Source organism: Nothoprocta perdicaria, unplaced genomic scaffold, assembly GCF_003342845.1.
Source record: "Nothoprocta perdicaria isolate Ctin4 unplaced genomic scaffold, notPer1 scaffold_12, whole genome shotgun sequence".
NCBI classification, from domain to species: domain Eukaryota; kingdom Metazoa; phylum Chordata; class Aves; order Tinamiformes; family Tinamidae; genus Nothoprocta; species Nothoprocta perdicaria.
Genome location: NW_020454316.1, coordinates 1355576 through 1377047, shown reverse-complemented (window position 1 = coordinate 1377047; position 21472 = coordinate 1355576). Strand labels below are relative to the sequence as shown.

The following is a 21472-nucleotide window of genomic DNA, read 5'->3' as shown; positions in this document are numbered from 1 at the left end:
ACCCCCAAAAATTGATTCTGGGGGAGAAAAGAGGAGGACTATAAAAAGAATCAGATCCAGATGAGATTATTTCTAGAGGAACAGCTTTCCCAGAGACATCTGGATACTCTAAAAAGGGGTAGGGAAGAGACAGAGACAGCTCTACAATGGCAGAGGGAGAATAAATTCTAATTTTGTCCTTCCCCCTTGTTTATAAGGAAACTAATATAGTTTGGATCACCAATACAACAATAAACAGGTCACCCTCACGGCAGTACTCACCAGCCAAAAGGAGGAAGCCCAGCCCGGAGCACAAAGATGTCATCCCTGCAAAGATCTTCGGAGTGCCCACACGTGGCAGGAATCACCTTATTTCAGTCAAGAAAAAAAAATCAAATATCATTTAATATCTTTCTTTTTGTTTCCAATTGAAAAGAAAACAACAAACAAATCTGTGAGTCTTGCAGAGTTAAAGGCGCTCACTCGGGAGACTGCCTCACAAGCCAACACGCCAGCACCCTTCCCAAAAATCTACAGGCAACTGCACCCAAAGCACCTGGATGGGAGTCCCCGCTGCCTGGCAGGGCTCGGGGCCACGTGCAGAAGCCCGGAGCGTGCCGAGCTCGCTGCGAGGTGGCCCTCGGTGGCGGAGCAGCGGCCGAGGTTGCACGAGGAGCCGCTCGTTGCGACACCCGCGCGGAGCCGCTAGCGCCCGGGCGCTTTTCACCCAGCAAGCCGGGGCGTGTCCCTCCTTCCACAGCACCTCCTGAAGTCACACGAGGGATTTGGAGCGCGGGACACACCTAAGAGCCCTGGAGAATGCAAAGGTTTGGCAATGCAAATAAATGCCTGCCATCCCCTAGGACACGGCGGGAAACACAGAGCCCCAGGAGAGGCTGCGGGCGGCGAGCAGGGTGAGAGCGGCCAGCGGGCACGGGCCCCTCTCGCGCTGCACCGGCAGGCACACGATGCATCCCGGGAGCACTGCACTAAACTGCAGCACGAAGCCTTGTGTGCAGTCTGAAATGCCTGGCCCTTTTCTAAGGATTTCTGCTCACCTCAGGCACATAGGGAAACGCAGGATGACACGGCAGCTCTCCCTTGCGTCTCTTCCAGACCACAGGTATTTGGAACTGGGATCTCTGTTTCAGGACCTCACCGAGGTCCTCACTCATAAAACTTCTCCTGCAGAGGTGCTCGGAGGGGCCCCCTCGACCCCTGCACCATAACCATAATCACAGGAATAAAAACGAGACCTGCAGAGGGTTCTAGCAAGTGATGGATATTACATTGTTGTCCTGACATCTCCCTGACCAGCACTCTTGGATCTGAGCCCCCCAGCTGCTAAGAAATTGCACACAGTAACTCTCAGTTTCTCCAAATGCGGCAGGATCATTCTCTATCCTCAGATCTGAGAATCTTTTTACCAGCTTCAATGATGCTGTACAAGGGAAAACGTTCCGTAAGCCAGTTAGGTCCCAGGCTTAAACTTGTGCCATCACGCCCAGGTGTAATCCGGGGGCTTATGAAAGCACAGAGAAAAGCTGGCGTTGACTCACAGTACCACCGTGCACCAAACCCCTGCTCTCTCTGCACTCCCAGTTTTTGTACAACATTTAACGTGTTTATCAGCTATTTTGGAGCTAATACAACTGGAACTGACTCACACATGTAGCTTGTGTGACTCAGAGGTGCTCAGGACTCAATCACTGCCATGTCTGTCATCGACAGCCATCATAAGCCACTCACATCTCTATTAACCTCATCATTTTGTGAATAGCCAGAATCAGATGTCCAGTTAAAAGTAGGAAGCCTCTTCTTCAGGAAATTCAAACAAGTTCTCCTTGATACGCACAGGAGGTCCTTCAGTCACGTTTCAAATGCCATAACCCCCAGTGTCTTGCACCTTTTGGGAAAGGGCCTCTTCCCCGGGGCACTGGGAGGGGAAATGCAAGAGCTGGAAAGGCATCAAACGCAGAAAAAACCAACACTGAGCCTGGCTCAAGGACGGGGAAGCCGGGGAGGGGGACGATGCCGAGTGCCAGGATCCTCTGCTTGTGTCAGGCAGGAAAACATGCGTAGTTAAGGAGTGTATAGAGCACCTCCTCATGGGGAGAGGAAGCAGGGGCCATGAAGACGAGGAAGAGCTGTCATCAGTAAATAAACAGATATTTTGCTTAGTTCTGGTCCCAAGGTGGCTGAGCAGAATCCCCTAAGGTTTGTGTCCATCCTTTAGCAGCTACGAGCCCCAGGCAGAGGCAGGAATCCAAAGCTGGGTGTGGTGCAGACAAGAAGGTCTTCGATTCAGGGGCACACAGTCTAGAAGACGGAGCAGCTCAGGGAAGATCAGAGGGGAACCAACGATTTCCACCCAGCAGTAGGTAAGCCACCATTACAGGGTTTTGCATGCTTCAAAACCCAAGAGAAATTGTAAGGATTACAGCAGAGGGCTGTAACGGGGTTTTCAAGCTCACCTGTCTCCACTTATCACAACTTATCTCAACACTAGATTAGGAGACCTCCTTCTGCCTCCCATCCCTCTGTCCTTTCCCAGCGCATGAACCACCCTCTGCTCACCTGGCCTGACCGCACGTGCGGCCTCAGGGATGGCGCAAGCATTCCACATCTCCCCGAGCTCCAACAGGGATTTCCTTGGTGTTCCTGCCTCGCTAAGCCAGGTGTGGCAGCGGACAAACCCTTCCTGGTCCCCGGCACCCGCCGCACCCACCCTGCTCAGCCCAAAGTCGCTGCACGTCCCCTTGGTTCACGCAGAGCAACTTCGTGCTCTTACAGCCAAGACAGGTCTCCAAGGGTTAGCAAACAGCAGGAGAGAGCACTGTCCCAAAGAGGCCCAGGTAGGACATTTGACCATAGGTTTGGTCATCCCACTGCATGTGCAGGATGGGATTCACGCTGGATCCTGGAGGATCGCGACGCGATGGAGCTGCAGGGCTGAAGATGGACACCACCACAGCCTTGAGGAAGGTCCCCAGGGCAGCATGGGCAGAGCAGCAGGACAGGCAGAGCCGTGAAGGCCAAGTCTCAGTCTAGAGTAAAACCCCTTGGTGGGGTGAAGGAAGGATGGGCTCGTTGTGACAGTCAAGCAGCTGGGTGAGCCCGCTCAAAGGGTTGTGCCCAGAGCCGGCTTAGGGGGATAAAGACAGAGCTGATGCAAAGTCCATGGTCTAAGGTATGAACGGCTCCAAGCCCAAAAACAGGTGTCATGACACAGCCATCACTTGCACTTGGCTCACCTTTTCTGCTCACTGTGTAAATCTCAGGCTTGCTGAGAGCTGGCACATGAAGGAAGACACCCTGATAACTGAAGCAAGGCTCTGAGGCCTCTCCCCTCCTTATCTCTGCAAAAATGCAAACAAGGAAGCTCTCCTAAACAAACATCCCTATTTGAAAACTGTGATTTCAATGAAAACAAACCAATCCACAGGGCTCACCGCTCCCTCCGCGCTGCAGGCTTCCCCTAATTCCTGCTGCTCTGGACCAAAACAGCTGCCGCCCACAGGCAAAAATCACAAAAAAGGGCATGAAGAGAACCCACAGGGCAGCACCCTCTGCTCAGGAACTCCCCAAACCACAGGCATTTGAAACAGGAGAATATGCTGGGAACACAGGACATCCTCTTGCTCTTCCTTCTCCCTTAAACACACCCTATGGGTCCCTGTTAGAGGCAGGGCGATGGGTCAGCCCCAGCATGGCTCTGCTTTTAGCTTCTCCAGTTGCACTTTATTGCTGCATGCTTTGAGGGATTTCACCGGTAGATATATTATCAACACAAGGATAGTTTCAAATTGGTGGGACCGATTCTTATCTCAGCATATATCCTCAAAAGGCTGCACAAGAGGACAGCACACATGCAGCTATGTGCCTACGTGGTGTAACACACCTGCTTATATGCCAGCTACAGAGATTTTAATAAACAAGGTGATATTTGGTTCAATAAGCAGCTTGTCTCACCCCTGTTTGCTCAAGCTCTCAGCTGCAAGCTGCGAGCACATGAAGAGAAGCCTTGTTGGCCAGAAGGAAGAAGCACGACCAGTTTTAAGGTCAATGACGTTAAAAGAAGAAAAGGAGGAGAAGGAGGAGGAGGCCCAGTGGGGACATCCGTTCCCAGGAGCCCAGCCCAGCTGCACGAGGCTGCTCAGGATGAACCAAGGGGTGGAAGGGCTGGCGCTCAGTCAGGCCTGGCGCTACGTGGTGCCCACAGCGCGACGAGCGCTCGCTGCCCGCGCTCCACGCGCTCCCCCTGCGGGAGGGCAGCGCGAGATGAGGAGCCCTCGGCACCCAGCTCTGCTCCGGACCCATGCGTGGGGACCACCGGCACGTGGACATCTCTAGTGTGTGCTGAGGAGCTGCACATAAGGCTGTACGGACACTCCTGGAGGATGCCTCCTGTCCATGGCCGCCCGCGCTCCCCCGAGCACCCACAGGGAGCAGCAGCGACCGCACAACCGCGGCCCTGCCGGGGCCTCCCGCTCCTCCCGCCTCAGGGAGCGGCCGCAGGGGCAGCGGCAAGGGCCCGGGCCGCACACCAGGGCACGGGGCCACTTCCACCCTCCTGACTGCGACAAGGGCTCGAGGAGCCGCTCGAGGGCCCGGGCGGCAGCAAACGGGGCAGAGGAGGCAGTGCGGGTGGGTCCTGCCCACGAGGACAGCACCCCTGGGCGCCGCCACAGCCCAAAGCTCCACGTCAGGCCCAATGCGGCCCCTCCAACAGCAGCCCCGCACCCAAACTGAGAACCGCTGCTGCCACCCAGAGCACACAGCTGCCCTCAGGCTTTTCCCACAGGAGCAGGGAACAAGCCAGGGGGATCACAGGGACACCAAGAGGGCTCCGCTGCTGCCACCAACCTCCTCCCTTCCCTTTTTCCCTCTCCAGATGGGTGCTGGGGGCAGCTCCCACACAAGTGCCCCAGGAATCACCCCATGGCCCCGCTGCCTACACGGAGCAGCAACCGGAGCGCGATGGCCACCCGGGTACTCAGGCTGCCCTACACCCGGCCAGCACAGGGCGGCACACGGGCACACACAGAGCTCTGGGCGAGAGCTCCCGGCTTCGGCTCCCTCCTTGGGCACCGCCAACGAGGCACCGCTACAGGGACGACCCTGGCTGCAAGGAGAGGCGAAACCACTCCAAAGAGCAGCGGGATGTGGGGCAGGGGAAGCCATTTCCAGGCTGATTCCATGGAGAAGGGCCCTGGGCGGCTGCGGGTCGACCTCCCCGATGTCCCCACGGCCTCCTCCAAGCAGGGCCATGCGGAGCCTCCTGGTGCGGCCACCCCAGCCCCACGGCCTCCAGGCGCTGTTCCCAGGACACGCGGCCGCCCCAGCCGCAGGAGCCAGGGGCCCCAAGCTGGCCGGGCCCGCAGCCCCACGCGCAGGGCCGGGCAGAGCCGCCCGCGCCGCTCCCTCCATGCGCGCGGCCCCCCACCCCGGCGGCCGGCGCCGCTGGCGACGCGGCCTCCTCTTCCTCGTGCAGAGCACGAGGCTCCGGCGAGCAGCGGAGCCGCAGACGCCTCCCGCCCGCTCCGGCTGCCTCCCGCACACGCCGAGGCCTCACAGGCCTCAGCAGAGCAGCAGCAGCAGCGGTGGTGCCCGCAGGAGGGCCCGCAAGGAGAGCACACACTTTGCACGGATTTCAGCCTTTATTGCTTTGCTCACAGGGAAGGCCCCAGCACACAGCAGCTGGGCCACGTTCAGCCCAACGGGAAGGGACTTTCTGGGTATTTTGGGAACACTTCTCTGATAACAACCTGCAATAAGGAATAATCGGGCAAGGAGCTTACTATTTTCTCCATCAAAAAGGAGAGACTTTCCATTTGGAAAAGTCTGTCTTGAGGAAAGTAAAACATCCTCAGGAGAATTTGGACCCTCTGCTCGGCCTCCCCTGCACACAGGGGCTTTGCCCAAGCGTTGCCCACACTTCCAGCACCCCTCCACTCCAGGCCTCGAGCACGGACGAGGCCGCGGCCCCAGTCCCGCACAAACTGCACAAGAGGCCGCCAGAGCAGAGCGGAGCAGAGCAGAGCGGGCGCTGCCGAGAGCGGCCCCGCAGACAGGCTGCCCATAGCGAGCCCCGGCTGCCAGCCCCGCACTGCCCCGTGCCAGGGCCGCCCGCGCCGCCCGCCTTTGCGCTGTCACAAGGGCCAGCCCAGATATAGGGCGCGCGCGGCGCGGGGCCGGCGTCGCAGCGAGGCGCCTGCATCAGGCACACAGACCTGCTGCGACATCCCCACCGCCGTGGGGGTTCTGGGCTGCCGAGCGGCAACCTCGTGGGACACATCCGAGATGTGTCTGCCCCTCTCGGGGACGCTCCCCGAGGCCCTGCCCGCAGCCCCGCTCCATGGGGCCCTGCGGTGGGAAGAGCTGCTGGAGCCTGTCTGGACACGGCTCCTCTTCACATTGCTCCTGCGCCTGGCCGTGGCCGACCTCAAGAGCTGGGCTGGCAGGAAGCAGCTGCTGCTCCTGGCCATGGGAGACATGGAGGCAGCGCTGGAGCCCTTGGCGCCTGCCCACTGCACGCTCCTCTTCGCCAGGCTGGCACTGCTGCTCCTCGGGGCCACCAAGGGGAATGTGTGGCTCTTCCTGGGCCAACTGGGCGACAGTGAGAGCTTCAGGGTCCTGTGAGTGCCCCGCGGAGGCCACCTCGGCCTCTCTGCAAGCCACAAAGGGCCGTGGTCAGCGCCCAGCAAAGGCCCCTCGCTCTGCAGCCCTGCCCAGGGCCATCCCGGCCGCAGAGCAGCCTCCTCCCAACGGCTGCCGCCGGCCAGCGCAGCCCCCAGCCCCAGCCCCTCCGCGCCCACCCCGAGCACACCCAGCCCCTCGGCACACCCACCCTGCTGTGGGACCCCACACAGCCCACCGGGGGACACGGGGACACCAGCAACGGGGCAGCACAGCCAGGGCACACGGGCCCCTCACACGGCACCGCCGAGCGCCTCGGGGGACACAGAACCTTCTGCCCCGCAGCCAGGGCACCCTCCCGGCCTCCCGCCCCCTCTTCCCTCCCTTGGGGACCCTCCTCGTCCCCGGCGGGGCCCCGGGCGCAGAGCCAGAGTCAGCCCTGGCCCTGGGCCCTGCCCTCCGCAGGGCGGCAGCCGCGACACAGGCCTACGTCGCCCTGCTGCCCGCCGAGCTGCAAGGCCTCCCTGGGGCTCTGCTGACCCTGCTGCAGCGCCAGCCCCGCACCACAGGTAGGAGGGAGCTGGCGGGGCGGGCGCCACGGCCGGGGCAGCGAGCGCCCGCGCACAGCAGCGCACGGCAGCACAGCGCAGGGCGACCGCTGACCCGCCGCTCGCTCCTTCTGCAGGCTCTGCGGGCACCTGGCACCACCCCGGCATCCTGGACTGGCTGCGCGACCACGCGCCCGCCCTGGCAGCCCTCACCTCCTGGGAGGAGGCCCTCGCCTTGGCGGCCGACATGGCTGAGGTATGTGGCCTTCCCGCCCCAGCGCGGCCGCCCCCGCTCCTTCCCCCTGCACCCGCACCGCCTGTGCCCACGCCAGGCCCGGCCTCGCTGCCCGCTGCAGCCCGGCACGGCCACGGCACGGCCCCCGGCACCCACAGCCCCTGTCCACGTCTCTGCCAGGTGGAGCTCGGCGACTCCCTCAGCGCCGCCCAGCTCGCCCGCCTCTGCTGGGAGCCCTGCGTGCTGGAGGACGTGGCCATGGCCGACGCGCTGGCGCTCGCCCTGCAGAGCCACCCGCCTCGCGGCCTCTGCGCCGCCGACGCCTCCGCTGCCATCGCCGCCCAGGTGAGCCCACCGCGCCGGCTGCGCGCGCACCCAGCGCCCAGCAGACACCGCGGGCACCGGCCGTGCCCACACGCTGCCGCGGTGCCGGGGCCGCAGCCCCACAGGGCCGCGCACGGAGCGGCTGCCGCAGCCCTGGGACCCGGGGCACCCACATGCGTGCGGGTGGGTGGGTGGGTGGGTGGGAGCCGCCACCGAGCGCCTCTCGCTGCCCACCCCTCACGCCCGCTCACCCGCTCACTCTGCAGCACAGCCTGGCATCCCTGCCCGTCCCGCACGTGCGCGACGCCCTGCTCAACGCCGCCCTGCGCTGCCTCCGGGGACGCTGCAGCACCGCGGCTCTCCGGGGACGCTGCAGGACGAGCAGGGGCCGCTGCGGGGCCAGCAACGGTCACCGACGGCCGCCTGACGACACCGGCGATCACCACCTGCATGGCAGCACCAACAACTTAATAATAAAATTCATTCCTCTGAATCCTGAGTGCTGGCGCTTGTGTCCGACTGCATCCAGAGCAGCAAAACTCCTGCTCCCAGGGCCTCCCCATTCCAGCACCACTCCAAGGTTTGTTCCAGAGGAAACATGGAGAGAAAAACACAAAGGGCTGCATCACGGCCGACGAGGTCAAGGCTATGCAATGCCCATGGCAACATGTCCATGAAGGGCACACACCCAGAGCACCTTCAGCACCAGGCCCCGGTGCACACACAGCCCTGGATACCATTCCTGGTACTACGGAGCTCTTCCCACTCCCCAATTSCCACAGCTCCCCCGGAAGCACCGACGGCAAAGGGCAAGGCGCAGGCAGCTCCTCCAGAGACCCCGCTCAGCCCGGCCCAGCGCTGCCGCCGCCCTCGCCTAAACCAACCGCTCCCTCCCCAGCGCTGCCGCCAGCCCCGGCTCAGCCCCAGCCCCGCGGCCGCAGAGCGGAGGCGCCCGGGGCAGCGCGGGCAGCGGGAACGGCCGTTACCGCGGGGACCGTTAACGGCCGCGCGACACACGCAGCAACCGCCGCCATCATGGCGCCCGCCCCCTCATGGAGCCGCCCCGCCCCGCGCATGCGCCCTGCTCTGCCCCGCCCCTCGCCCGTGCCCGGCCCCGCCCCGCGCATGCGCACTCCCCGCCAGCCCTCCCCTCGCGACGTCGCGCGGTGTCGCTTTACGGCGGCGCGGCGCGGCGGGCCCCAGCGGCGGCCGCCATGGCGTCGCCCTTCAGCGGCGTGCTGCAGCTCAGCGACCTGGACGACTTCCTGGCGCCCTCGCAGGTGGGCGGCGGGCGCGACCCTCACCCTGCCCGCCGGGGCCGCCGCCGGCACGAGCCCCCCCCGCGGGCCTGGGGGAACGGGGCCGCCTCCCGAGCTCGCTCGCTTCCTCACAGAAACAGCCGTGCTTGTGGGCGCCAAAGCCAATCCCATCACAAAACCAGCCTAGCCAAGGTCTTAAGCCCAGGCAAGGTGTCTGGTCCCGCTTCCCCGTTGCGCCAGTGGCCGCGACAGCGATGGGGAGCGGGTGACACCGAGAGCGCAGGGCCGGGCTGCACCTTCAGGGTCACGGCGGCTGCTGGCAGCGAACTGCAGAAAACTATCCCCGGGCCAGGGCAGGACACAGGATAGAAGAGATCCCGTGATCTCTCCCCGCAAAACGTGGCATTCCCAGGGAAATCTCTGACTTCGTTCCAGTTTTCTGCCTGGAAAAACAAGGTCTTTTGGGTTGTTCTTACTCGAGGAGCAAAAAAATGTTAACTAGTTGTTGCTGGTAGTCTGTGAGTTCTGCAGTATTTGGAACAAAAACTAAAGCTGGACTCCAGGGGGAGAAGTGCTTCAGATTCTGGCCGGGAAAGGATGGTGAAAGGCGAGGGGAATCCTGCCTGGAGAAGTAGGATGAAACATAAAGCGTTGAACCAATAAAAATCACCCCGGGGCAAACACACCCTTGGACTGCATCCCGCATCAGTGCAGAAAACTGGCAGCCGTCCCTGCGGCTTAAAGACCCTCCACTGGCAGGAGCTGCTGTTGAACGGGAGGCTTTGAGGGAGGAGAGGAGCGAGCGGGCAGGTCACTGCCCTTCCCAAGGCTCCTTAAAGCACAGCTGGCTGCTTTGGAGTCAGAGCAAAAGTGCCTTTTCCTTTCGGCACGATGCTGGAAAAATGTTCTTTCTGTAGAAAGGGGGTGAGCAGTTTTTACTTACACATTTTCCCTTGGTAGTTAGAGATGCTGTGCCTAAATGAACGAGCCTTGGCTTTTGATCAATCTAGTTTCAATTAAGCTTTTGCAATTTTTTTTTTTTTTTTTTTTTTGTCTTTTTCTGTATTTATCTTCCACACTTCCCAGCTGCTCACTTCTGGGCTTTCTTTCTGCCTCAGGAATGTATCAAACCCGTCAAAGTTGAAAAAAAACCCGGAAAAGCAGCAGCTAAGATCAGAATTGAGACAGATGGGAGCTACTTTCAGATCAATCAGGTATGTGTCATTTTTGTTTATGGTCTAATATTATCCAGAAAATGCAACCTTCTTGCTGCTGCAGCTATTTACTGCCTCTCAAGGAAGCAAGATATAACAAAAGTTACTGCTCTTCTCATCGGCCTGCTCACATCTTTTTCCAGAGGCCAGGGTTTTAGTTACTTAGTTCTGTAAGAAGTATTTCTAATTTCATATCTGCCTTTTTGTTTTAGACTCTCAGACACAGACACTAATTAATGATGTTTTCAGTGTGAAAGCAGATAAGGTAGGAAGTCTCTCTTCTAGCCATTAGTTGTCAAGTGTCTGGATTTGTGGATTATTTGATTCTTACTACATCACGGAGTGGAGCGTTCAGTCACAAGGAGATTTGTTTAAGCATTCTTTAACTTTTTTGCTCTGATTTTTTAATAATACATTTTAAGTGATTTGCTAAGTAGCACACAGAATTCCTAAGTCTGTCACTTCCAAATTAATGTTAAGCCATACATTTTACATACTGATTTTTAGTGGCTACAAAATCTCTTTTAAAGTTGTGAAAAATATTCTAGTAAAATTTGATGACAGGAACAATATCCAATACAGGCAACAGAGCCGACCTGCTCTCCCCAGCATTAACTAGAACATGGAATACAACGTGAGATCGCTTAAGGGATTGGCATCCGCAGTCTGCAGATTTATGATTAGAAGCAGCAGCTACAGTCTGTGACACTCCAGCCATGCGCACGAGCCCTGCTCCTCTGCCACGTACAGGTTGGAAAGGCCAACAAGACAGACTACGTTTGCTTCTGGGAAAGCAGAGCTGCAGCTTTTTGGAGCAAAATCAGCCCACCAGATAGCAGAAATAATTGAGGGCTAAACACCTGCTCTGCAGTTGATGACAGCTGTGGTCTTAGTCTTGCTGGTTTTTTCCTCAAGTTCCTCAATATCTAGGAGGAATCTATCTATGCTTTTGTGCATACTGTCAAACAATCCCACTAAAAATCAAGCTTCAGAGATTTGTCTTCCTCATCATCTTGCTCAGAGGCTGAAAAGAGCAACAGCTTTGCTACCGAATATAGTAAAGATGAGAAGCAGCTACTTGACTGCTTCTGTACTGTGATCAGACCTGAGTCAGATCTGTTCCTTTCTAGGATGGAGAAGCACAAAAACTGGAAAAGGCCAAAATTACGCTGAATGACTGTCTAGCTTGTAGTGGCTGCATTACATCAGCAGAGAGTGTTTTAATCACACAACAGAGCCATGAAGAGCTGTACAAAATGCTAACTTTTAACAAGGTAAGTGACAAGATGCGGTGAAGTAGGCTGCTGAGTTTGCAAATCTTTGTGGATTGGTGGGGTATATCTGCAAAACATGCATGAAGAACAATGCACGTAAAATTAATTTCCAAGGAGGAAGAATCTGATCAGATTGGCAGTGGAGGGATGCCCACCTCCCCTTTTTTTTTTTTATTTTTCAAGTGATCATAATTTTGGAAAGGGTCTTTAATGTATCAAGTTAATGTCTTGAAAGCTAAGGATAAAGCACTGGGAGGTATTTTTGAATTTCCAGTGTACAAAAAGTGCTGTATGTACCATATTAATACCATCTGAACAGTTAAGATATTTTGCTTGCTCTTTTTTAGACTGCAGCTCCCACTGAACAGAAGTTGGTGGTGGTATCTGTTTCCCCACAGTCCAGAGCTTCCCTAGCTGCAAAATGTAAAATGAACATTCTGGAAACAGCAAAGAAGTTGACCTCATTCTTGAAGAGTTTAGGCAAGTGTGGGATTGCTGGGGTATATGTTAGGTGTAACTTTTATGAATGCACAAGGGTGATGTGAATAACCTCAAAGATATATGTTTCATAGTTCACACTGCCTGAAATGTAAACTACCTGCAGCTTCAGTGGAGTAATAAACTGAGAGTGACAGAAAGAACAACCTTAAATGATTTGTTGTCCTCCTATTGCTTTTGCTGCTGTCTTATGCTGTCATGTTAAGGAAAATATCACTGTAACTGCAGCAATCCAGCACGGCAAGAGACAGGCTCTTTTAACCCAGTTTGATTGGAGGCCTTTTTTGAAGCTTGTTCTTTGCATCTGTCTTGTGGATTTTAATGCAAATGCTGTACCTCCTAGGTGTGCACTATGTGTTTGATACAACCTTCTCAAGAAACTTCAGCCTGCTGGAGAGCCAACGAGAGTTTGTAAAACGCTTTCAAAAACAGTCTGAAGACAAAAAGGCTTTGCCCATGCTAGCTTCTGCCTGCCCAGGTATAGTATTAAATTAGTTATGGAAATAGTAATGTGGCATACTAGTGGTACACTAATACTTGTAAAATTCAGAAGGCTCAGCAGAAGAGTTAATATGGAAAGATTTACCAGTAAGGAAAGAATTTACTCTCTCCACAAAACAGAGGGATCTTGGTGTTAACAGTAATGCTCTGTAAAGATACCTAAAGATGTCTTTCAAATTCATCTTCTTTTGTTTCTGTGCCTAAATCAGACTGAAAACAGTAATTAATAAGCAGCAAGCCAGAGGGCAAAGGAAAAGGGATGCTTTTTTGTTGTTGTTTACTGCAACTGTTTATTAATTACTTTTCTTCTCAGGTTGGATCTGCTATGCGGAGAAAACCCATGGCAGTTTCATCATTCCTTATATCAGCACCGCCAAGTCTCCACAGCAGGTCATGGGCTCCTTGATCAAAGGCCATTTTGCAGAGCAGCAGGTGAGGGTTTGAAGTACACTATGCTTAACAAATGCTAAAATTAAACATTTAAGCTGATTTTTTTTTTTTATGTTGCACCATGTTTTACACTAGCATTTAAAGAAAAAAAACCATCTTGCAGAATGCCAAAGACAGCATCTCTCTCGCTTCCATTTTACCTAACAAGAAGCTGGCAATAATAGAAAATTCACACTTCATGGACTATTAAACTTGTGCATTACTCAGAAACATGCTCCCATTTTACTTCTGTGTGGCATTTTCACATTGTTTAAAGATGGTGACTAACTTAAAACAAATTACCCTCTCCAAAACAAAGCTGCAGACAGTGCATACGTGCAGATCATGTCTTGTCTAAAAATTACTTGTTCTTTCCCAACTTCATGTTCTGTTTCAGTTTGACTTTCCCCCTTTAACCTTTGGAATCTCTCCAGATACAAATTTGATATTTAAAGACTACAGTCATACTAATAGCTCAGAGTTGTTAAGCAAGAAACTTAAGCACCATTTCTGACTGTATGATTTATTGTTCATTAATGAGCACCAGCTTAACACTTGTGTTAAATGCTGACATCTGCATACTTGTTACAAAAATTGGCAGCTACTGAGAGCACTTGGCACAAAATACTGAAACAATGGCCTTGAGTCAGAGACTTGTTTCCTTGGCCTAGACTCATTTCTTGGATGGTCGTGAGGTTTTTGTCTGACTGTTTGTTAGTTGCTGATGCAGGGACTGGATTTTACTAGTGTATAGGAAGTGCATCCTCTTTACTGTATAAATTAGGAATTATTCACTGACTGACTTTGTCTGGATCCTGGCACTAACAAAAGGGGGAGGAAAAAAGAAGTCCATACAGATGAAGTTTGCTAGGAACAAAAATTGGGGTGAAAAGGAAAATAAAAACACTCATGTTCAAGTCAGAGTATTTCCACAGGCATGGTGGTATTAGTATCACCATTCTCACCTGTACCTGGAAAAGTCTTCCTCAAAAGTTTAATATTGACCAATCCAATGCACAGCTTTATCTTTCTTGCAGCACTTAACACCTGACCAGATATACCACGTAACAGTAATGCCCTGTTATGACAAAAAGCTAGAGGCTTCAAGGCCAGACTTCTTCAGCCAAGAGTACCAAGCTCGAGATGTGGACTGTGTAATCACTACAGGTAAGTGGAACCAGAGATAGTCTAGCTAATTTCTGGAAGCCTCACAGCATGAGGCATTGCACAGACAATCACAGACTTCCAGCCGTTAGAGAAAAGTGAAGAAACAAGTCAATTAAGCTGCAAAGCGCCCTGCCAGCTAACCCAAGCATGGTAACATACCTCAGTCACCTCAGAGGAGAGGGCACAAGCATTGATGACAGGAGGGAGTCGCCTGGGTCCCCACGCAGTAGAGGTCTCGGTCGGGCGCCCCTGATGCAAAGGTGGCTCCTTCTCTGCAGTCACCACTGCCTGCACCTCACTGCTATAGGCTGCAATAAAATAAGTCTATGCTGCAGTAATTGCACTTTTTTTTTTCAGTTGAAAAAAGGAAGCTTGTTTGGCCAGAAAGGCTTCTGCATTTCAAATATCAAGTTCCCTAATCTATTCTTTTACATCCATCCACTCCAGACATGGCTTATATTGCTAAACTGGTTGTGCCCCACCAAGCAGGCGTGAGACAAGGACCTGTGACACTCAATCGATCAACCACTCCCATCCGTTACAGCCTGACAGAAGATGTAATGCATGCATATTGTGATCTAATTTCATTTTAATAGTGTAAATTGCACCCTGGTATAGTTTGCAGATGTAGGTTTAAGTACTGATTAGTGGATTTAGTTTTAACTCATCTCTAAAACAAGAGCTTTTTACATGTGTTTCTCCTATAGGAGAAGTGCTAAGGTTGTTGGAACAAGAAGGAATATCTTTACCAGATGTAGATCCTGCTCCTTTGGATACCATGTAAGAACAAAATTTAATTTGTGCCTTTGGTCATATTCACAGTGACTTCCTCAACACAATACTCTCTTCCACTGCCATCCAACTTTGTGTAAGACAGCACATATTTGCATTTAATCTTTTTATTATGTCACTGATTTTGAATGAAAACAATTGTGCATGAAAAAATCTACAGTATAGGTTGAATCTGCAGTTCTAGTGAATCTGAAACTGTTTCGTTTTAGCATTTCAAGAATTAGTAGCTCTCACTATACAACAGTAGGACTACCGGAATTAGCTAAGTATGAGAGTATTACAGTAATATAATTGTATAGGGAATTATAAATTGCATGGTAGTCTTACATTTTTTGTGAGGCTCTGCAGACTTACAAAGTGAAAAATATCTAAATCAGCGAGAAAACTTTGCTAACAGAAAGGTCTGTTGCTGCACTGTATATATATAATATACTGTTTACATAGTTAGATCCCAAAAGTTAGCCACGTAAACAGTTATTTCAGTTCTACTTGCTTTACTGTTACAGAATTGACAGAAGAAAATAAGAAAATTTCCAAAGTGTTTGAATGCATTAGAAAATGATTTTATGGAATTACCAGTCATAAGCCAGAACAAAATGTCTAATTACTTGGTAACTGTCACTGGCTAATTTTGAGGTAGGACATTCTGAGCGCTAGGACAGATGCTTGTGGTGATAAAGGACCTCTGTGACCTTTCGCTGGCTTTAACCCACTCGGTCAATTGACTGGTTGAGAACAGCACGTATTCCACAGAACTCGGAGCAGCAAAATAAGCAGCGCGATGGCTGCTGTTCCACTTATCCTCCAGCACGTGGAAAAGCCCATTAAGAGGTTATTACATTTGGCAGCAGGAAGGAGCTAAAGTGCCAGAAATCCGAGGACTTCTGCTGGTGTAACTGTTAGCCCCAGGCAGCACTGAAACCTTCCTGGCAGCCTCATTTTCAGAGAGTAGCAGTACGTGAGGCCAGACACACTGAAACCCTCATTAATGAATCTCTGTTCCTGTAAACAAGACTGCATCAGGAATAGTTTCTGAAAGTGATTACAGGCTAAACCATCTCCTGGAGTTCTTCTAAAGTCAAGATGTTATCTGCGAGAGGCAGCATCTTTGACTTGAAATTATTTGGCCTGAAATCAAGTGTTTTCCCTTCTGCAGCTGTTAGCAGAAGAATGCAAGTGTCACTGCCTCATGAGTGCTTCATAGCAGAGTCCCCATCTCATTATTCTCTCCTAACAAAAGCCATTGTTGGGGCTTCCAGCTGGTGAGCTGTTTTTAAGAAACATTATCTTGACCTCTGAATAGTTGGTTGTGCTTTGGCCTGTCAGTGAGATGGGATTACTTGTCCAGAACTCGAATTGAAGAATGTTTATTAGCATAGCTCACACAGGGATGCGTTGAACTTCATTCTGTCAGAAGCAGGTACACAGAGAGCAAATGCCCTAGCATCATTAATTGCATTCATTTTTGTTACACAAGTTTTAAGCATATCAAACTTCATCTCTCCATGCTTGTAGTTACAGCATCAGCACTCCCCAGCAGTGTTTTGGTACGTCCCAGCAACCAGATCTAAAGTTGCTCAGTTCCAAAAATGTGTGGTAATGCAGAACTAGAGCTTTCCATAGCTTTCCATTCTCGTGCTTATGCTGCAGAAGGATTTAGCAGCAATGAGATGTTTCATGGCCAAGACAGGACTCCCCCTAGATTGTGTTCTCCAGGAGATGTATACACTGCATAGGTCCATATCATCAATTTTTAGAAATTGGGGGAAAATAATGAAGTATAGCCAAGATGTCCACAGAAATACTAAACAGAAAGCTGTCAAAAACACGTTTCATTAGATCTCAAGTAATTGCCCATTCTGGTCTTCCCAAGCATATTTTTGTTACAGAAATTGCCTGGCAAGATTAAGTTTGCAGCATGTGGATCTGACCTCCTCAGAGAACGTGATGGAGCATTTCCACTCATCCTCAGTCAGCACAGTGTTAAATCTAGAGCTCCCTGGAGCTATAAATAGTCAGTTCCCAGGAGAAGGGGAAAGGCTGGGAGTTCTAAGGGAACTAATCTATTGCTTGTGCGGTTGCTTTTGAATTCCATGCACTTCTGTAACAAGTTCACTCTCTGAAACCTCACAGGGTACACCATAATGTTCTTAGTAGTACTAGAGGTATTTCAGCATCCATCTAATCAAACTTATTTGCTTCAAAGAACAATAGACCTGCTGCTGGCTGTTGTACAGAAGGGTCTCCAAACAGCTTCTTTCTCTCCTCCCCTCAGGTTTAGCTGCATTCGGGAAGAGGAGCTCACTAGCCATTCGGGAGGTGGTTCTGGTGGGTATTTGGAGCACATATACAAGTACGCAGCAAAGGAACTCTTTGGAATTCAAGTGGATACAATTCAGTACAAACCTTTAAAGTAAGTTAGAGTCTTGCATAAAGCACCATTTATATTGCAATTCTGTTTATGCTCTTATCTTGCTGATGGCTGAAAATTTCGATATAGCGTTAAACATTTTACTTCAAGGCTTGGGAATTGGCGTCTCACTCCCACAGTTGCTGAGCAATAAATCAGCCAGCACTTTGTGCACCCTTTTCCCTCAGAGACTTCTAGCCCCTTCACCACCCACACACTTTATTTTGGCCTGGTGAATTTTCCCAGTATTAAGCTGCAAACAGTTTCTCGAATAATTCAGAAGATCAAGCTCATGGATTTGAGTTCTCTCACCCGTCATCAGGTCACTGAAGTGGATCCATTACTAATCTAACTCACAGAAAACCAGGTGTCAGGACTTTAAGGTTCCAATTTAATCATATTGCAGTAAGACAAAACAGTCACTTGAACTTGGACATAAGAAGCTCATTTAAACTGAGATTCCCCCTAGCTTCCTAGGTGTAACTTTAATATACTTTTTTTTATAATGAATTATATGCCTAATCAGTGATATTGATCGTTAGGATTTTCTGGTCTAGGAGATAGAAATAGTCCCCAGCAGTCTGAAGACAAGATACCTAAATTAGTGAAAATGAAAGAAAGCAAAAGAAAACACCCCCACACACAACAAATTGCTGGTTCTCTTATCAGGAAGAACTATTTCTACTGATATTGGAAAGCCTTCAATACTGGATTACTCCCTCGTTGGGGTTATGACCAGCTATGATTTAAAAAGTTTCTTTGAAAAGCCTCACTGATAGGCAAAGTTGACTGAAGCCAGCCAGACAACCCAGAGAGCTCATTGCAATGAGACTGTGTGTTTGAGCTCTGAAGAAATCCTTAAAGTCTAAGCAAACAGGAGGCATTCTTCAAGAAGCTCAATTTGAATGGAAGGTGCTCAAACAAGATCTGAAAAGGATTGTAGCTCCTAATGCAACTAAATCTTTACAAGCAAGTTCTTTTGTCTGACTTCTTCACCGGGCAAAGAATTAAGACACTCTTCTTGACTAGGACTTAGTAAAGAGCTTAGTTTCAGCACAGTATTTTTCTTAAGTTTAGTAGAAGTTAATTTAGATAAGACATTTTGTTTGCTCTTGTTCCTCAGAAACAAGGACTTCCAGGAGGTGACGCTGGAGAAGGATGGAGTGGTCCTGCTCCAGTTTGCTTTGGCGTATGGATTTCGAAACATACAAAACTTAGTGCAAAAGTTGAAACGAGGAAAATCCCCTTACCACTACGTTGAAGTCATGGCTTGCCCGTCAGGTAAGGCCATGTAAGAGTCCATAGCTGCAGGAAGCCATATGGAACTGTCACTAAAGTGCAAGAAACACAGGCAGCTTCTCACATGGCAAATGTGAGAACGGCAAATGAATATTATGGCTAAGCCTTCAAACCTTTAAGATATGGTGACTACTGCATTGAAGAAGTTGTTTGCCTGTATATTGGTTTTATCTAGAAGCTAGTAATTCTTCACAATGTAAGTGAAAAGAGTTTAAAAAAATCTTAAAACTGGTGCAACTAATGCTTCTAAGGAGGCCCTCTTAACTTTGTAAACAGTTTACAGAAGTTAGTACTATGCTCCTAGAGACTGTCTGCTGCAATTGGTAAAAAAAAAATCTTTTTCTGTTTATTTTATTCTTCCTGCAAGGCTTTTTTTTCCTCCTCTCTCTTCTAGATCTTTTCAAATCTACTCTAGAAAGCTTGGGCAGCTCAATTCATATTTCGGCCCAAGGTAGCTTGTGATAGAGAGGCATGCAGGAAAACCAAGCTGCCCTTCTCACTCTCTCAGGAATTCTTTCCTTGGGGATCTGTACAACTTTCAACACACAAAGCTGTTCAATGCCAAGAACAGTCCAGTGGGAGCAATTGCACATTGCACAGCCTGACCCCTTCATCACATCTGCATCAGAACAACAAAGCCTGAACTGTCTCCCAGGACCATTTATCTTACCTTCAGTTGAGGCACCAGGGCTGCTCTTGGCTAAATTACAACCTAGCCCTCTCTAGAGGGACCAAACAGGAACCACAATTGCCTGCTTGCTTCCTCCTTGTCTTATATCACCCTGGTGCTTTCCAGGCAGGGCCTGGCAGCTGTGCACTCACACCTGGGCCATATATTGAATTATGGTGAGTCACAGCAGGCCAATAACCTTCTCTTAAAGGCTACTGCAGCTGTCATGCACCAGGAAAACACAATTAGTCGTTTCTCTTAACTATCTTAAACAGTTTCTAACTTTTGGATTTAGCTGTCTTAACTAGTATTTTTCCTAATAAAGCTGAAGTTATTTCTAACCCCATTGATGTTTTCTTACTTGGCTGCGCGTAGGCTGTCTGAATGGAGGCGGCCAGATCAGAGTGGAAGGCGAAGCCAGCAAGGACTGGCTCCAGCAGGTTGAGAAGCTCTACGAGTCTCTCAGGACTGAAGCTCCAGAGGAGAATCAGCGAGTGGATGAGCTGTACGAGCAGTGGCTGGGCGGCCCGGGCTCGGCACGGGCTCTGAGAGCTTTGCACACGCAGTACCATGCAGTGGAGAAAACGAGCACTGGGTTTAATATCAAATGGTGAAGAATGACCCCGGCAGCAAATCTGTGAAAATTCCCTACAGAGATACTCGGTGCCTTTTAAAATCTGTTGTATTTAAGAAATCTGTTGTATTTAAGATTCTCAAAAGACAGTGGAAGTTGTGTCATCCCTGGGAAACTGCAGTCTGTGACTAGCATTAGTGATGAGAAGGTATTGTGCACACAAGCAGGTGATGTTAATTCCTGCAGCTTTATAGTTACTGAAATGAAGAGAATAAAAAGCACTGACTTAAAATACCTATTAAAAGAAGCGGGAATGCTTCCCACTGTGCAGACACTCTGTGAACCAACCCTGCCCTCCCCATCCAGCCTCCCCATCTTCTATCAGAACTGCTGAATTTTAGGCACTGAAGGATTTGCCTTGCAGGAGACTGACTGCACTGAGATGAGCGTTGTGCTGCATGAGAGGATTGCTAGTCCAGCCCTTGCTGTATTTTCACAGCACTCAGTATTATGTATAAGTATGGTTGTCTCTTTTTTGGACATCCTCATTTAATTAGAAATGGTCTAATTAGACCTTGAGATCTTTTTTTTCGTACTTACCAAAGTGTGACCTGACTGAATGTTCAAGAACAAAAATCCAAAATTTTTAAAATTATAATAATCATCTATAACTATTGGCAAATATAAATCTCTCCCTCTCTGAATACATAGTACAGAGTCACAGAACTGGCACATCTACCCCTGCCTCACCAGTAGTTTACTGGTGAATAATATCCCTAAATTCAGAGAAAGCAATTTTTACAGCATGTCAAGTAAAGATTCATTACCATTTTTTCCAGGACGAACCATGCCTGATGTCTCTGAAAGCTGTTACTTTACAGAGGTTAACAGAGTAAGAGGGCGGTGAGATTTAATCATTGCAAAAAAAAAATATTTTGTGAGAACAATCAAAGGGGTTAGTGAAAATAGTCTGGTTTAGCGCTGTCTACCAAGAAGCCTTGCCCAGAGCCTGCTGAACGTGAAACAGGTGGATTTTGTTGTTGTTATGGGAGACGAAATGTGCTTGTCTTGCTGTGTATATTTTATATATGGGTATTTTGAGAACTATTAAAGGATGAATTTGGTCTTTGATTTTTTTTCCTGAGGTGCCAGTGAATTTGGGGGGAGCTGAGGGTGGGAGAAGCGGGGGCTGTAGCTGATCCCAGGGGCAGGGGTGGCCCCAGGCGGAGCTGCCGGCGCTCAGCGCACGTTCTCGACGTCGCTCCTGCCCCGCGACTGCCCTTTCTTGGAGCAAGGCCGATGGAGAAAGCCCCGCGACAGAGCGAGACCCGAGCGCGAAGGCGCCGCCGGCTGCGCCCAGCCTCGCTCCGCTGCTCCGCACGGGTAACAGCACCTGGACCTTGAGCGCGGACCTTGACCTGCCTCGGAGCGGCGCCGCTGCCAGCCCGGCACCGCGGCCTCACCCCTCCTGCCACAGATCACCCACGATGGCGTTTAATGTTTTAATTAAAAGCGTTCTGTGGTTCCGGGCGCTGCCTGCTCATCAGTGAATTCACAGTGTTCACAAGGCAGGAGGCTCGCGCTGATCCCCCCGCACTCCCTGCTTACAAGCAGGGCGGTCGCTTCGCCCAGCGCCCTTCTCCATGCACACCTTGCCACG

The 21472-nt window shown here is 51.1% G+C and overlaps 2 protein-coding genes across 2 annotated transcripts in view; one reads left to right on the top strand and one right to left on the bottom strand.

The window, feature by feature from the left end:
* MSLN (mesothelin) overlaps window positions 1–14241 on the bottom strand; it is a 30133-nt gene extending 15892 nt beyond the window's left edge. The window contains exons 1-2 of the mRNA XM_026054036.1: window positions 14227–14241; window positions 262–347 (exon numbers count right to left, since the gene is read on the bottom strand). Of these exons, the coding sequence (XP_025909821.1) occupies window positions 262–304 (43 nt within the window). The 5' untranslated portion in view covers window positions 305–347; window positions 14227–14241. The remainder of the gene's footprint in view (window positions 1–261; window positions 348–14226) is intronic.
* On the top strand, window positions 8937–20846 carry CIAO3 (cytosolic iron-sulfur assembly component 3). Its single transcript, XM_026054045.1, has 11 exons — window positions 8937–9005; window positions 10103–10198; window positions 11329–11472; window positions 11820–11952; window positions 12314–12448; window positions 12785–12903; window positions 13938–14067; window positions 14775–14847; window positions 17135–17272; window positions 18393–18550; window positions 19614–20846. Exons 1-11 carry the CDS (start codon window positions 8940–8942, stop codon window positions 19850–19852), a joined length of 1431 nt encoding a protein of 476 aa, XP_025909830.1. The 5' UTR covers window positions 8937–8939; the 3' UTR covers window positions 19853–20846.
* Window positions 20847–21472: the final 626 nt, after the last annotated feature.